Here is a 17,500-nt window from a genome sequence, read left to right on the forward strand (position 1 = left end):
ACTGAAACTTCATTCAAAAGTTGAAATGTTTTAAAATGTAAGAATTTAAAATGTCATAGTATATCATTGCATGGAGAAATGTCACCAGATAATTTAATTAAGACAAAGCGTTTCAATTAGTAAAATAGGCCTATGAAAAATCTCGCAAAAAATAAACGCTCACTCGTGTAGCCCATTCAATTGCTTACATGTGTTCAGGTATTGGATTATCCGTGCCTATTCCTTGTCTGTAGTGGTATACTATCCTGAGCTTTTCATATACATGGAAATACAGTTGAAGTGGGAAGTTTACATACACTTAGGTTGGAGTCATTAAAACTCATTTTTCAACCACTCTACAAATGTCTTGTTAACGAACTATAGTTTTGGCAAGTCGGTTGAGACATCTATTTTGTGCATGACACAAGTCATTTTTCCAACAATTGTTTACAGACAGATTATTTCACTTATAATTCACTGTTTCACAATTCCAGTGGGTCAGAAGTTTACATGCACTAAGTGGACTGTGCCTTTAAACAGCTTGGAAAATTCCAGAAAATGATGACATGGCTTTAGAAGCTTCTGATAGGCTAATTGACATAATTTGAGTCAATAGGAGGTATACCTGTAGATGTATTTCAAGGCCTACCTTCAAACTCAGTGCCACTTTGCTTGACATCATGGGGAAATCAAAAGAAATCAGCCAAGTCCTCAGGAAAAAATGGACACCTCCACAAGTTTGGTTCATCCTTGGGAGCAATTTCCAAATGCCTGAAGATACCATGTTCATCTGTACAAACAATAGTACGCAAGTATAAACACCATAGAACCACGCAGCCATCATACCGCTCAGGAAGGAGATGTGTTCTGTCTCCTAGACATGAACGTACTTCGGTGCGAAAGGTGCAAATCAATCCCAGAACAACAGCAAAGGACCTTGTGAAGATACTGGAGGAAACAGGTACAAAATTATCTATATCCACAGTAAAACGAGTCCTATATCGACATAACCTGAAAGGCCGCAAAGAAATAGCCACTGCTCCAAAACCGCCATTAAAAAGCCAGACTACGGTTTGCAACTGCACATGGGGACAAAGATCGTACTTTTAGGAGAATTGTCCTCTGGTCTGATGAAACAAAAATAGAACTGTTTGACCATAATGACCATCGTTATGTTTGGAGGAAAAAGGGGGATGCTTGCATGCAGAAGAACACCATCCCAACCGTGAAGCACTGGGGTGGCAGCATCATGTTGTGGGGGTGCTTTGCTGTAGGAGGGACTGGTGCACTTCACAAAATAGATGCCATCATGAGGAAGGAAAATTGTGGTTATATTGAAGCAACATCTGAAGACATCAGTCAGGAAGTTAAAGCTTGGTCGCAAATGGATCGTCCAAATGGACAATGACCCCAAGCATACTTCCAAAGTTGTGGCGAAATGGCTTAAGGACAACAAAGTCAAGGTATTGGAGTGGCCATCACAAAGCCCTGACCTCAATCCTATAGAAAATGTGTGGGCAGAACTGAAAAAGCGTGTGCGAGCAAGGAGGCCTACAAACCTGACTCAGTTACACCAGCTCTGTCAGGAGGAATTGGCCAAAATTCACCCAATTTATTGTGGGAAGCTTGTGGAAGGCTACCCGAAACATTTGACCCAAGTTAAAGAATTTAAAGGCAACGCTACCAAATACTAATTGAGTGTATGTTAACTTCTGACCCACTGGGAATGTGACGAAAGAAATAAAAGCTGAAATAAATCATTCTCTCTTCTATAATTCTGACATTTCACATTCTTAAAATAAAGTGGTGATCCTAACTGACCTAAGACAGGGAATTTTTACTAGGATTAAATGTCGGGAATTGTGAATAACTGAGTTTAAATGCATTTGGCTAAGGTGTATGTGAACTTCTGACTTCAACTGTATGTTGCTCCATCTCCTACAGCAGAGGTCTTTACGCGTCCAAGGCTGCGTTTACACAGGCAGCCCAATATTGATATGTTCCCCAATTATTTTCAAAACACCTGATCTTATTGGTCAAAAGAGCAATTTGTTGGAAAGGAATCAGAATTGGGCTGCTTTTGTAACGTGGCCTTTGAGCCCTTCAGCCAAGCACTGTGACTTTACCCTGACCTCCCTTCAGCCCAGCACTGTGACTTTACCCTGACCTCCCTTCAGCCCAGCACTGTGACTTTACCCTGACCTCCCTTCAGCCCAGCACTGTGACTTTACCCTGACCTCCCTTCAGCCCAGCACTGTGACTTTACCCTGACCTCCCTTCAGCCCAGCACTGTGACTTTACCCTGACCTCCCTTCAGCCCAGCACTGTGACTTTACCCTGACCTCCCTTCAGCCCAGCACTGTGACTTTACCCTGACCTCCCTTCAGCCCAGCACTGTGACTTTACCCTGACCTCCCTTCAGTCCAGCACTGTGACTTTACCCTGACCTCCCTTCAGCCCAGCACTGTGACTTTACCCTGACCTCCCTTCAGCCCAGCACTGTGACTTTACCCCGACCTCCCTTCAGCCCAGTACTGTGACTTTACCCCAACCTCCCTTCAGCCCAGCACTGTGACTTTACCCCACCCTCCCTTCAGCCCAGCACTGTGACTTTACCCCACCCTCCCTTCAGCCCAGCACTGTGACTTTACCCCACCCTCCCTTCAGCCCAGCACTGTGACTTTACCCCACCCTCCCTTCAGCCCAGCACTGTGACTTTACCCTGACCTCCCTTCAGCCCAGCACTGTGACTTTACCCCGATCTCCCTCAATAATGAAGAACCTTGTTAGTTAAAAGCTACTGCTGGCTAAATAGAAAAGTCGAATTTGACATTTACATTACAATGACATTACTTTTAAAATATGGGGAATTGTCATTGTGTTGCCTGGACCCTCACGCAACAACCAAATCCACTACCACAATGAGAAACCATATGCTTTACATTAGAAATTAATTTGAGAGGCAGCTCTCACCATCAGACATATTGTTTATGTCTTTGTATCTAGGATGTGGTATGTCTGACCGCAGAAAACTACAGATTAGATTTACTTATTTTAATGTCAGTCTGGGTAATAACGTTGTGGATTCTCGCTTTCTTTGTCCCTCTCTGTCTTTAACCTCACTCTCTCTTTCTGTCCTCTTCTCTCTCTCTCTTTCTGTGTGTCTACCTCTACCTTCATCTCTCGCTCTCTCAATCTTCTCCCTCTCTCTTGCCATCTCCCCACCCCCCACTCTCTTCTCCCTCTCTCTACACCCCCTTCTCTCCCCTCCCTCTCGCTACACCCCCTCTCTCTCTTCTCCCTCTCGCTACACCCCCCCTCTCTCTTCTCCCTCTCGCTCACACACCCCACCCAACCCCACACCACCCCTCTCTCTTCTCCCTCACTCCTACACCCCCTCTCTCTTCTCCCCGCTATACACACCCCCTCTCTTCTCTTCCTTCTCCCTCACACACCCCCCCTCTCCCTCTTTCCCTCTCTACACCCCCCTCTCTCTTCTCCCTCTCTACACCCCCCTCTCTCTTCTCCCTCTCTCTACACCCCCCTCTCTTCTCCCTCTCTCTACACCCCCCCTCTCTCTCTCTTCTCCCTCTCTCTACACCCCCCCTCTCTCTCTCTTCTCCCTCTCTCTACACCCCCTCTCTCTCTCTTCTCCCTCTCTCTACACCCCCCTCTCTCTCTCTTCTCCCTCTCTCTACACCCCCCTCTCTCTCTCTTCTCCCTCTCTCTACACCCCCCTCTCTCTCTCTTCTCCCTCTCTCTACACCCCCCTCTCTCTCTCTTCTCCCTCTCTCTACACCCCCCTCTCTTTCTTCTCCCTCTCTCTGCACCCCCTCTCTCTCTCTTCTCCCTCTCTCTACACCCCCTCTCTCTCTCTTCTCCCTCTCTCTACACCCCCCCTCTCTCTTCTCCCTCTCTCTACACCCCCCCTCTCTCTCTCTTCTCCCTCTCTATACCCCCCCTCTCCCCTCCCTCTCTCTACACCCCCCCCTCTCTCTTTCTGTCCATCCCAATAAACTGAAGGTCAGGTAGTAGACGTTGTTCTGTGATGTGTTGAAAGTGGGATACATTCAGAACCTCATTACAGGTTAACGATTCCTAAATGGTCAATTAGGTCATTAATTAGCTGGAAATAGACCAGTCAAGAATGCTAATTGCCAATGCCAATACCAATGTGGAAACTGTCAGCTGTTTTGTAATGCTTTGTAGGCTAGGCGTAATTTTCTCAGATAATAGACTGGTTTGTAAAGGACTGGTGACGGTACAATGTAAGTAAGTGATAGGATTAATGATCAACGTAGGTTACGCTAATGATTGGCGTTAGCTCTCAGGCTACTAGCCTGTTGATTTCAGATTCACTGCTTAATGATGTTAAGACATAAAAGGATCATATGAATCACGAGAAATCTGTGCCGTAGAAGAGTCTGTGGTGCCGTAGAAGAGTCTGTGGTGCCGTAGAAGAGTCTGTGGTGCCGTAGAAGAGTCTGTGGTGCCGTAGCCTCAGGTTGAGGTCAAGGGTCATGGCCCATTCTCATTCTGGATTACACAACACCTGAGAAGGCTACAGAATGGAGAAACTAGAGTTCTGAATTCCACCAGAAGCCACATTCCAATGTCAATCAATCAATCAATCAAATGTATTTATAAAGCCATTTTTAAATCAGCTGATGTCACAAAGTGCTGTACAGAAACCCAGCCTAAAATCCCAAACAGCAAGTAATGCAGGTGTCAAAGCACGGTGGCTAGGAACTTTTCCCTAGAAAGACAGGAACTAGGAAGAAACCTAGAGAGGAACCAGGCTCTGAGAGGTGGCCAGTCCTCTTCTGGCTGTGGCAGGTGGAGATTATAACAGAACATGGCCAATATGTTCAAACGTTCGTAGATGACCAGCAGGGTCAAATAATAATAATCGCAGCGGTTGTAGAGGGTGCAACAGGTCAGCATCTCAGGAGTAAATGTCAGTTGGCTTTTCATAGCTGATCATTCAGAGTTAGAGACAGCTGGTGCAGTAGAGAGAGAGAGAGAGTCGAAAACAGCAGGTCCGGGACAAGGTAGCACGTCCGGTGAACAGGTCAGGGTTCTATAGCCGCAGGCAGAACAGTTGAAACTGGAGCAGCAGCACGACCAGGTGGACTGGGGACAGCAAGCAGTCGTCAGGCCAGGTAGTCCTGAGGCATGGTCCTAGGGCTCAGGTCCCCAAAAAAAGAGAGAACGAGAGAGAAAGAGAGGGAGCATACTGAAATTCACACAAGACACCGTATAAGACAGGAGAAATTCTCGAGAAATAACCGACTGACCCTAGCCCCCTGACACAAACTATTGCAGCATAAATTCAGGGGAAAGAGAAAGGATGTCTTCAGGGGAGAATGTGAATTGGGCTGCTAGAGACTGAGTGAGAGAGGAAGTCATCTGAAGTTGACCAGTACCCAGCCACAGGGGTTTAGAGGGGGAAGCAGGGTGTTAGGGGGAAGCAGGGTGTTAGGTGGGAGCAGGGTGTTAGGGGGATCATATCTATTTTTTTCCAAACGTACAGATGATTCACGATATATCATCTAATTTGTTAAAAAATATATATATTGTAACCTTTGTTGCACAATTAAAGATCAAATACAGTCATCAATAATCAAATGAATTCAGAGCTTTTGAAATTATACCAAGACTAAATATGTCTTCAACCATAAGACCCACCAATAATTTAATTATTTTATCATAATAGTTAGCTTTTTTTTGCAATAGTCACAGATCTAGCTTTCAAGTATGTAAATTCCCTTTTTTTGTTCCAAATGTAACCAGAACCATAAACGATACACACACTTATAATAACCAACTTCTGGAAGCAGGCTGTCACGGCTGTCTGAAGGATCGGACCAAAATGCAGCGTGTTCGTAGTTCCACATATTTATTTATTCCGTGAAACTAAATGCTATACACGAAATACTTGAAACACACACAAAAAAAGAACCGTGACGCAGAGAGGAAAACACACTACTCAAAAGATAATCACCCACAAAAACAGGTGGGTCAAACATCAACTTAAATATGACCTCCAATTAGAGGTAATAAGGATCAGCTGCCTCCAATTGGAGATCAACCCAAACAACACCAACATAGAAATACAAAACTAGAAACTGAACATAGAAATACAAAAACAGACAAACACCCCCTGTCACGCCCTGACCTACTCTACCATTAGAAAATAACAACTTACTATGGTCAGGACGTGACACAGGCAATGTAGAAAATGTCACAGATCTCAAACAATCTCTCAAGCAACAGGGCCAACCTGCTAGTGAGTACTAAGCTAATCTTTATATATTAAAAGTCTAGCCAACTTGGATGTATTTATATTTTCTTGCTTGATTGCTAACATTGTATACCAGTTGAACTGTTATGAACACACCCTCCTGTCCGTCTCCAACTGTTTTAAACAACACGGCCTGTTCGCTTTGTTTTCGATGTTCAAACCAAGTGGTCGACCTGGATAAGAAGATACTTATTTCTCAGAATGAGAAAACAAGTTGCCAATTCCTTTTATTTAAATGTTTATTTTTATGCTAATTAGACATTTATAAAATACAGACTAAACAGCTAGCACATAACAGTCTGGCTAAAATGCTGTTTGTGGTACGTGTTACTGCAATGCTGTGCGCGACAAACTGAGCATGAATTTTCAACAATCGTGTTCATTAATACTCCTGTCTTAGTTGGGTCTCTTCTAAATTTTGGGTGTTGAGACATATTAAAAGGGTATCGCTACAAAGCTTACATTCTTCTCCATTACAGTAAAATAATATCTCAATGTGTTTCGGTGTCCATATGACTGATTCAGTTGGACCAAACCTCAAATGCAAATAGCGAGTTTAAGCTTCTTGTCGTCAGTGGAAGAAGTTATCTTTCGTCTTTGTTCTGAGTGGGAGGGGGAGGGGCTCGGTGTCTGTGAGTGGCAGGGGGAGGGGCTCGGTGTCTGTGAATGGCAGGGGGAGGTGCAAAGAAGGAGCGAAGGAGACGAGACCAAAAAGACAAACACTCATAAAAACTGAAAGAAATAAAAACCTTGACTCTTCCGATTCAGGCATTTGGAACATTGTGCTAAAACAGTCTGTTAGGGGGAAGCAGGGTGTTAGGGGGAAGCAGGGGAAGGGCTGTCTGTCGGTGTTTATTGTCCTGGAAGGGAAAGGCAGTGGAATGCCTAGTCTCTCTGACAGTAAGGTGTGTTGTTGTATTGGCTTTTTATATTATGCCAAAGAAGACGTTGCACAACACATGCTTTCTTACAGAACTATCACTGCCGTTTTTTACTTTTGGGGTCTTACGCTTTCAGTGGTCAAAAAACACATCTATACATCTGTAATAACACCTTGGTCCTCCTGTCCTCCCGGGGGTGCTGTCCAACATGGAGTCCATAACAGACCTAGGAGGTTAGGGTGCTATCTGTCTATACATCTGTAATAACACCTTGGTCCTCCTGTCCTCCAGGGGGTGCTGTCCAACATGGAGTCCATAATAGACCTGGGAGGTTAGGGTGCTGTCTGTCTATACATCTGTAATAACACCTTGGTCCTCCTGTCCTCCAGGGGGTGCTGTCCAACATGGCCTCCATAACAGACCTGGGAGGCTTCGACCCTGTGTGGTTGTTCATCGTAGTGGGAGGAGTCATGTTCATCCTGGGATTCGCTGGTTGCATCGGAGCGCTACGGGAAAACACCTTGCTGCTCAAATTTGTGAGTTTGAATTAAATATGCTTTATTTCTCCTTAGAGAGTTCAACTCATATAGACCTACTTAGTTTAATCTCTCTGTGGGGTGGTAAGACTGTGTGCCTTGGACGATAACATATTGAACCTCGTATGGTTCATTTCTACCTTCTGCTCTGCTATCCACACCTTTGGGTTTGCAGTTCCAGTAATTCACACCTTGGTTCACACCTGTCGGTCTTCATTTAGGTATTATTTAGAGGGAGGGAGGTACATGCTAGTTTCATTCACAAAAATAACTCTGGCTTCGTTTGATCTGAAAGTTGAGGTCGTTCATAGCAGTTGGCTACTTACCGTAAATGAACACCTAGGATTGGTATTGATCTAGATGGGAAATAATAAACCACTCATTTATAAAAGCCTGAAACATCCATCATTGAGTATGTAAGCGTGTTCTCTAAATATCTGGGGGGGAAACTATGACATCATTCGGAGAAGTTACGTCACGTTCAACTTTGACAATGGAGTCTGAGTGACAGAGACAAACTGGGCCTCATAGCCAGCTGTCACTCTCAGTGGCTATTACCTCCACTACTCTGTCCATTAACGCCTGGCTGGCCAGCCTGGGGCTTCTCAACACTGCTTCCAGTCAGTCAGTCAGGCCTGGGGCATCTCAACGCTGCTTCCAGTCAGTCAGTCAGGCCTGGGGCATCTCAACGCTGCTTCCAGTCAGTCAGTCAGGCCTGGGGCATCTCAACGCTGCTTCCAGTCAGTCAGTCAGGCCTGGGGCATCTCAACGCTGCTTCCAGCCAGTCAGTCAGGCCTGGGGCATCTCAACACTGCTCCTAGCCAGTCAGTCAGGCCTGGGGCATCTCAATGCTGCTTCCAGTCAGTCAGGCCTATGGCATCTCAACGCTGCTCCTAGCCAGTCAGGCCTGGGGCATCTCAACACTGCTCCTAGCCAGTCAGTCAGGCCTGGGGCATCTCAACGCTGCTTCCAGCCAGTCAGTCAGGCCTGGGGCATCTCAACACTGCTCCCAGCCAGTCAGTCAGGCCTGGGGCATCTCAACACTGCTCCCAGTCAGTCAGTCAGGCCTGGGGCATCTCAACACTGCTCCCAGTCAGTCAGTCAGGCCTGGGGCATCTCAACGCTGCTTCCAGTCAGTCAGTCAGGCCTGGGGCATCTCAACACTGCTCCCAGCCAGTCAGTCAGGCCTGGGCATCTCAACACTGCTCCTAGCCAGTCAGTCAGGCCTGGGGCATCTCAATGCTGCTTCCAGTCAGTCAGTCAGGCCTGGGGCATCTCAATGCTGCTTCCAGTCAGTCAGGCCTGGGCATCTCAACACTGCTCCAAGCCAGTCAGTCAGGCCTGGGGCATCTCAATGCTGCTTCCAGTCAGTCAGGCCTGGGGCATCTCAATGCTGCTTCCAGTCAGTCAGGTCTGTGGCATCTCAACACTGCTTCCAGCCAGTCAGCCAGTCAACCAGCCAGTCAGTAAGGCCTGGGGCATCTCAACTCTGCTTCCAGCCAGTCAGCCAGTCAGCCAGCCAGGAGTCAGCCAGCCAGGAGTCAGCCAGCCAGTCAGCCAGCCAGGCCTGGGGCATCTCAACGCTGCTCCTAGCCAGTTGTCCCAGGCCTGACTGACTTACTGGCTATCTCAACTCAGTCAGTCGGCCCTTGAGTCAGTCAGTCTACAAATGTACCTATTTCCGAAACAACATAGCTAATACAGTATTATAGATATGCTGTTTTAGTTTACAGACATAGCCAGAACAGCGCTGTAGAGGTGACATGTATGTCCTATTTTCTCACATGTTCCTAATGTTCTCTCTCTTGTGTTCTAGTTCTCAGTGTTCCTGGGTCTGATCTTCTTCTTGGAGCTGACAGCAGGCATCCTGGCCTTTGTGTTTAAAGACTGGATCAAAGACCAGCTCAACTTCTTCATCAACAACAATGTCAAGGCTTACCGCGACGACATCGACCTGCAGAACCTCATAGACTTCACACAGGAATATGTGAGTAGTACTAGATGTTTTATAGTTAACACAGGAATATGTGAGTAGTACTAGATGTTATATAGTTAACAGGAAATATGTCTTTAGTACTATATGTTATATAGTCAACAGGAAATATGTCAGTAGTACTAATGTTATATAGTTAAAACAGGGATATGTCAGTAGTACTAGATGTTATATAGATAATACAGGGATATGTCAGTAGTACTATATGTTATATAGTCAACAGGAAATATGTCAGTAGTACTAATGTTATATAGTTAACACAGGGATATGTCAGTAGTACTAGATGTTATATAGATAATACAGGGATATGTCAGTAGTACTATATGTTATATAGTCAACAGGAAATATGTCAGTAGTACTATATGTTATATAGTCAACAGGAAATATGTCAGTAGTACTATATGTTATATAGTCAACAGGAAATATGTCAGTAGTAATATATGTTATATAGTCAACAGGAAATATGTCAGTAGTACTAATGTTATATAGTTAACAGGAATATGTGAGTAGTACTAATGTTATAGAGATAACACAGGGATATGTCAGTAGTACTAGATGTTATATAGTTAACAGGAATATGTGAGCAGTACTAATGTTATAGAGGTAACACAGGGATATGTCAGTAGTGCTAGATATTATAGAGTTAACAGGAATATGTGAGTAGTAGTAGATATTATAGAGTTAACAGGAATATGTGAGTAGTACTAGATATTATAGAGTTAACAGGAATATGTGAGTAGTAGTAGATATTATAGAGTTAACAGGAATATGTGAGTAGTACTAGATATTATAGAGTTAACAGGAATATGTGAGTAGTACTAATGTTATAGAGATAACACAGGGATATGTCAGTAGTACTAGATGTTATATAATTAACACAGGGATATGTGATAGGAAAAGTGATATGTGAAACCCAGTCAATGAAACAATTGGATCAGTGGGTATCTGTTGTGTGGTGATGTCTTTAATGGGACAGCGGCTGTCTAATCTTTTCTGCCATTATCTTATTGCGTATATTTCTGATAAATGTACTGTACAGGAAACATGTCAAATCAAATCAATCTTTATTTGTCACATGCGCCGAATACAACAAGTGTAGACCTTACCGTGAAATGCTTACTTACAAGCCCTTAACCAACAGTGCAGTTCAAGAAGAGTTAAGAAAATATTTACCAAATAAACTAAAGTAAAAAAATAAGTCTACACAATAATGAGGCTATATACAGGGGGTACCGGTACCGAGTCAGTGTGTGGGGGTACAGGTTAGTTGAGGTAATTTGTACTTGTAGGTAGGGGTAAAGTGACTATGCATAGATAATAAACAGCGAGTAGCAGCAGTGTACAAAACAAATTGTGTGTGTGTGGGGGGGGGTTCAGTCATTGTAATAGTCCGGAGGTCATTTGATTAATTGTTCAGCAGTCTTTTTGGCTTGGGGGTAGAAGCTGTCTTGTACCTTTAGCTGGACTGTACAGGCAAAAAAAAAACAATGTTTTTAATTTAACCTTTATTTAACTAGGCAAGTCAGTTAAGAACAAATTCTTATTTACAATGACGGCCAAACCCGGACAACACTGGGCCAATTGTGCGCCACCCTATGGGGACTCCCAATCACGGCCGGATGTGATAAAGCCTGGATTTGAACCAGCTGCTGCAGTGACGCCTCTTGCACTGAGATGCAGTGGCTTAGACCGCTGCGCTACTCGGGAGCCCAACGTGTCTTGTACCTTTTAACTGAACTGTACAGGCAACATGTCTTGTACCTTTAACTGTACTCTACTGGCAGCTAGTGCCTTAACCTTGATTGGATAACTGTACAAATACTGAAGCCAACCACAGCCATCCTCTTTATCATAGCAGACTTGGTTGTAGTAAGACTTTATAAGAGCTCAAAGATGCTTATAACATGTAATAAAGCCTTATACCTGTGTGTGTGTGTGTGTGTGTGTGTGTGTGTGTGTGTGTGTGTGTGTGTGTGTGTGTGTGTGTGTGTGTGTGTGTGTGTGTGTGTGTGTGTGTGTGTTTTTTTTTTTTAGTGGTCGTGCTGTGGAGCCCACGGTCCTAATGACTGGAACCTGAATATCTACTTCAACTGCACTGAGTTTAACCCCAGTAGAGAGCGTTGTGGCGTCCCCTTCTCCTGCTGCGTCAAAGATCCTGCCGTAAGATACCTTACTGGGCTATAGAACTACATTATAAACCTCAGACTTAATTCAGTCTAACACATGAACATATTCTACAGACCCTGCAGTAAGATACCTTACTGGGCTATAGAACTACATTATAAACCTCAGACTTAATTCAGTTTAACACATGAACCGTACATATTCTACAGACCCTGCCGTAAGATACCTTACTGTGCTATAGAACTACATTATAAACCTCAGACTTAATTCAGTTTAACACATGAACATATTCTACAGACCCTAATGGAAGACCCACATTCTTCTATTTTCATGATAGTTTTGCTTTCATTCGTTTCAGGAAGACGTCCTTAACACACAGTGTGGCTACGACGTGAGACTTCAAGGGGTTGGTATTTCTCTTGTGTATTTCCAATCAGACACAATCAGTCTTTAAAACCATGCTGGCCATTATCCAGAGAGAGAGGTGGCGGACATTTCAACCTTTCCTCTGAACATCTAGCCAGGCATGGTAGTTAGGGGTTAAGTAGCTAGTTAGCGTTCGGGCTCCTCTCCTCTGTCCTCCTCTCTTCCTAGCTAGCTAGCTAGCGTTCAGGCTCCTCTCCTCTGTCCTCCTCCCTAGCTAGCTAGCTAGCGTTCAGGCTCCTCTCCTCTGTCCTCCTCTCTTCCTAGCTAGCTAGCTAGCGTTCAGGCTCCTCTCCTCTGTCCTCCTCTCTTCCTAGCTAGCTAGCTAGCGTTCAGGCTCCTCTCCTCTGTCCTCCTCTCTTCCTAGCTAGCTAGCGTTCAGGCTCCTCTCCTCTGTCCTCCTCTCTTCCTAGCTAGCTAGCTAGCGTTCAGGCTCCTCTCCTCTGTCCTCCTCTCTTCCTAGCTAGCTAGCGTTCAGGCTCCTCTCCTCTGTCCTCTCTTCCTAGCTAGCTAGCTAGCGTTCAGGCTCCTCTCCTCTGTCCTCCTCTCTTCCTAGCTAGCTAGCGTTCAGGCTCCTCTCCTCTGTCCTCTCTTCCTAGCTAGCTAGCGTTCAGGCTCCTCTCCTCTGTCCTCCTCTCTTCCTAGCTAGCGTTCAGGCTCCTCTCCTCTGTCCTCTCTTCCTAGCTAGCTAGCGTTCAGGCTCTTCTGTCCTCTCTCTTCCTAGCTAGCTAGTGTTCAGGCTCCTCTCTGTCCTCCTCTCTTCCTAGCTAGCTAGCGTTCAGGCTCCTCTCCTCTGTCCTCCTCTCTTCCTTAATAACAGTGTGTTTCTCTAACAGTGCTGATTAGACTCCAGTTATAGCCCTGGGAAGCCTCACAGCACTACGCTCTATAATTGGGGATTCAGTGGGTTATGCCTCCCTTCCTCGTGGTTGGGTGTGGGTGTGTGCACTCATACAGCACTCAACCAGAGCACTGTTGCAATGCGTACTGTTGCAATGCGTACTGTTGCAATGCGTACTGTTGCAATGCGTACTGTTGCTATGCGTACTGTTGCTATGCGTACTGTTGCTATGCGTACTGTTGCTATGCGTACTGTTGCTATGCGTACTGTTATGTAGTGAAGCCCCCCCCAATTTGATAGTTTTCCTATGTTTGTAGGCTGTACAGGCTTGTAGGCTTTGCTGTGAAAATGTATTGAAACAAGCTGTGAGCTGTACTTTGTGGAGTGTTTCGAGGGAGGGAGGGAGGGAGGGAGGGAGGGAGGGAGAGAGGGAGAGAGGGAGAGAGTAAACACAAACTGAAATGGAAATTGCTCTAGGGGAAGTTCACTGTCACCATCGGAAACATTTCATTGGACGCCCAGGGATTCCGTTACCTCCCATTGGTGGAGAGTTGGTTTCCAGGTTTTAGCTTTGGAACAAGGGAATCCTTGGTGGAGTGTCTCTGTTGAGAGACAAAGACGGGCTTTGTGGGGGTGAGCCTCTTTGTTGCTGGAGCTGAACAGACTTTTATATGGGAACGGAACAAAAGACACAGTGTAAACACACACAAAGCTTCATCCACAGTGTGTACACACACACACACAGCTTCATCCACAGTGTGTACACACACACACAGCTTCATCCACAGTGTGTACACACACACACACACACACACACACACACACACAGCTTCATCCACAGTGTACACACACACACACACACACACACACACACACACACACACACACACACACACACACACACACACAGCTTCATCTACTGTGTACACACACACACACACACGCAGCTTCATCCACAGTGTACACACACACACATGCAGGTTCATCCACAGTGTACACACGCAGCTTCATCCACAGTGTGTAAACACACACGCAGCTTCATCCACAGTGTGTAAACACACACAGAGCTTCATCCACAGTGTGTACACACACAGAGCTTCATCCAGAGTGTGTACACACACAGCTTCATCCACAGTGTACACACACACACAGCTTCATCCACAGTGTACACACACAGCTTAATCCACAGTGTACACACACACACACACACACACACACACACACACAGCTTCAACCACAGTGTACACACACACACACACACACAGCTTCATCCACAGTGTACACACACACACAGCTTCATCCACAGTGTACACACACACACACAGCTTCATCCACAGTGTACACACACACACACAGCTTCATCCACAGTGTACACAGACACACACACACACACACACACACACACACACACAGACACACACAGCTTCATCCACACTGTACACACACACACACACACACACACACACACACACACACACACACACACACACACACACACACACACACAGCTTCATCCACAGTACACACACACACACACAGCTTCCTCCACAGTGTACACACACACAGCTTCATCCACAGTGTACACACACACAGCTTCATCCAAAGTGTACACACACACAGCTTCATCCACAGTGTACACACACACACACAGCTTCATCCACAGTGTACACACACACACACAGCTTCATCCACAGTGTGTGTACACACACACGCAGCTTCATCCACAGTGTGTACACACAAACACACACAGCTTCATCCACAGTGTGTACACACACACACGCAGCTTCATCCACAGTGTACACACACAGCTTCATCCACAGTGTACACACACACACACACACACACACACACACACACACACACACACACACACACAGCTTCATCCACAGTGTACACACACACACACACACACACACACACAGCTTCATCCTGGATAAGAGCGTCTGCTAAATGACTTAAATGTAAAATGTAAATGTACACACACACACACACACACACAGCTTCAACCACAGTGTACACACACACACAGCTTCATCCACAGTGTACACACACACACACACAGCTTCATCCACAGTACACACACACACACACACACAGCTTCATCCACAGTGTACACACACACACACACACAGCTTCCTCCACAGTGTACACACACACACACACACAGCTTCATCCACAGTGTACACACACACACGCAGCTTCATCCACAGTGTGTACACACACATGCAGCTTCATCCACAGTGTGTGTACACACACACACACGCAGCTTCATCCACAGTGTGTACACACACACACACACAGCTTCATCCACAGTGTACACACACGCGCACACGCACACACACAGCTTCATCCACAGTGTACACACACACACACACACACACACACACACACACACACACACACAGCTTCATCCACAGTGTACACACACACACACACACACACACACACAGCTTCATCCACAGTGTACACACACACAGCTTCATCCACAGTGTACACACACTCAGCTTCATCCACAGTGTACACACACACACACACACACACACACAGCTTCAACCACAGTGTACACACACACACAGCTTCATCCACAGTGTACACACACACACACACACACACACACACACACACACACACACACACACACACACACACACAGCTTCATCCACAGTGTACACACACACAGCTTCAACCACAGTGAACACACACACACACACACACAGCTTCATCCACAGTGTACACACACACACACACACACACACACACACACACACACAGCTTCATCCACAGTACACACACACACACATACACACACACACACACACACACACACACACACACACACACACACACACACACACACACACACACAGCTTCATCCACAGTGTACACACGCACACGCAGCTTCATCCACAGTGTGTGTACACACACATGCAGCTTCATCCACAGTGTGTGTACACACACACACACGCAGCTTCATCCACAGTGTGTACACACACACACACACAGCTTCATCCACAGTGTACACACACGCGCACACGCACACACAGCTTCATCCACAGTGTACACACACACACACACACACACACACAGCTTCATCCACAGTGTACACACACACACACACACACACACACACACACACACACAGCTTCATCCACAGTGTACACACACACAGCTTCATCCACAGTGTACACACACACAGCTTCATCCACACTGTACACACACACACACACACACACACACACACACACACACACACACACACACACACACAGCTTCAACCACAGTGTACACACACACACAGCTTCATCCACAGTGTGTACACACACACACACACACACACACACACACACACACACACACACACACACACACACACACACACAGCTTCATCCACAGTGTACACACACACAGCTTCAACCACAGTGAACACACACACACACACACACACAGCTTCATCCACAGTGTACACACACACACACACACACACACACACACACAGCTTCATCCACAGTGTACACACACACACACACACAGCTTCATCCACAGTACACACACACACACACACACACAGCTTCCTCCACAGTGTACACACACACAGCTTCATCCACAGTGTACACACACACACGCAGCTTCATCCACAGTGTGTACACACACACACACACGCAGCTTCATCCACAGTGTGTACACACACACACGCAGCTTCATCCACAGTGTACACACACGCGCACACACACACACACACACACACAGCTTCATCCACAGTGTACACACACACACACACACAGCTTCATCCACAGTGTACACACACACACACACACACACACACAGCTTCATCCACAGTGTACACACACACACACACACAGCTTCATCCACAGTGTACACACACACACACACACAGCTTCAACCACAGTGTACACACACACACAGCTTCATCCACAGTGTACACACACACACACACACACACACACACACACACACACACACACACACACACAGCTTCATCCACAGTACACACAAACACACACAGCTTCATCCACAGTGTACACACACACACACACACACACACACAGCTTCCTCCACAGTGTACACACACACAGCTTCATCCACAGTGTACACACACACAGCTTCATCCACAGTGTACACACACACACACAGCTTCATCCACAGTGTACACACACACACGCAGCTTCATCCACAGTGTGTGTACACACACACGCAGCTTCATCCACAGTGTGTACACACACACACACGCAGCTTCATCCACAGTGTGTACACACACACGCAGCTTCATCCACAGTGTACACATACGCGCACACACACACACACGCAGCTTCATCCACAGTGTACACACACACACACACACACAGCTTCATCCACAGTGTACACACACACACACACACACACACACACACACACACACAG

The 17,500-nt window shown here is 46.0% G+C and overlaps 1 protein-coding gene across 1 annotated transcript in view; it reads left to right on the forward strand.

The window, feature by feature from the left end:
• Positions 1-17,500, forward strand: part of LOC115205757 (tetraspanin-17) — a gene marked incomplete in the record, with an annotated part of 40,387 nt that overhangs the window by 7,172 nt on the left and 15,715 nt on the right. Inside the window, 4 exon segments of the mRNA XM_029772065.1 lie at positions 7,554-7,700; positions 9,517-9,687; positions 11,728-11,853; positions 12,176-12,223. Coding sequence (XP_029627925.1) covers positions 7,554-7,700; positions 9,517-9,687; positions 11,728-11,853; positions 12,176-12,223 — 492 coding nt within the window.

Source organism: Salmo trutta, chromosome 13 (genome assembly GCF_901001165.1).
Source record: "Salmo trutta chromosome 13, fSalTru1.1, whole genome shotgun sequence".
Lineage (NCBI taxonomy): Eukaryota > Metazoa > Chordata > Actinopteri > Salmoniformes > Salmonidae > Salmo > Salmo trutta.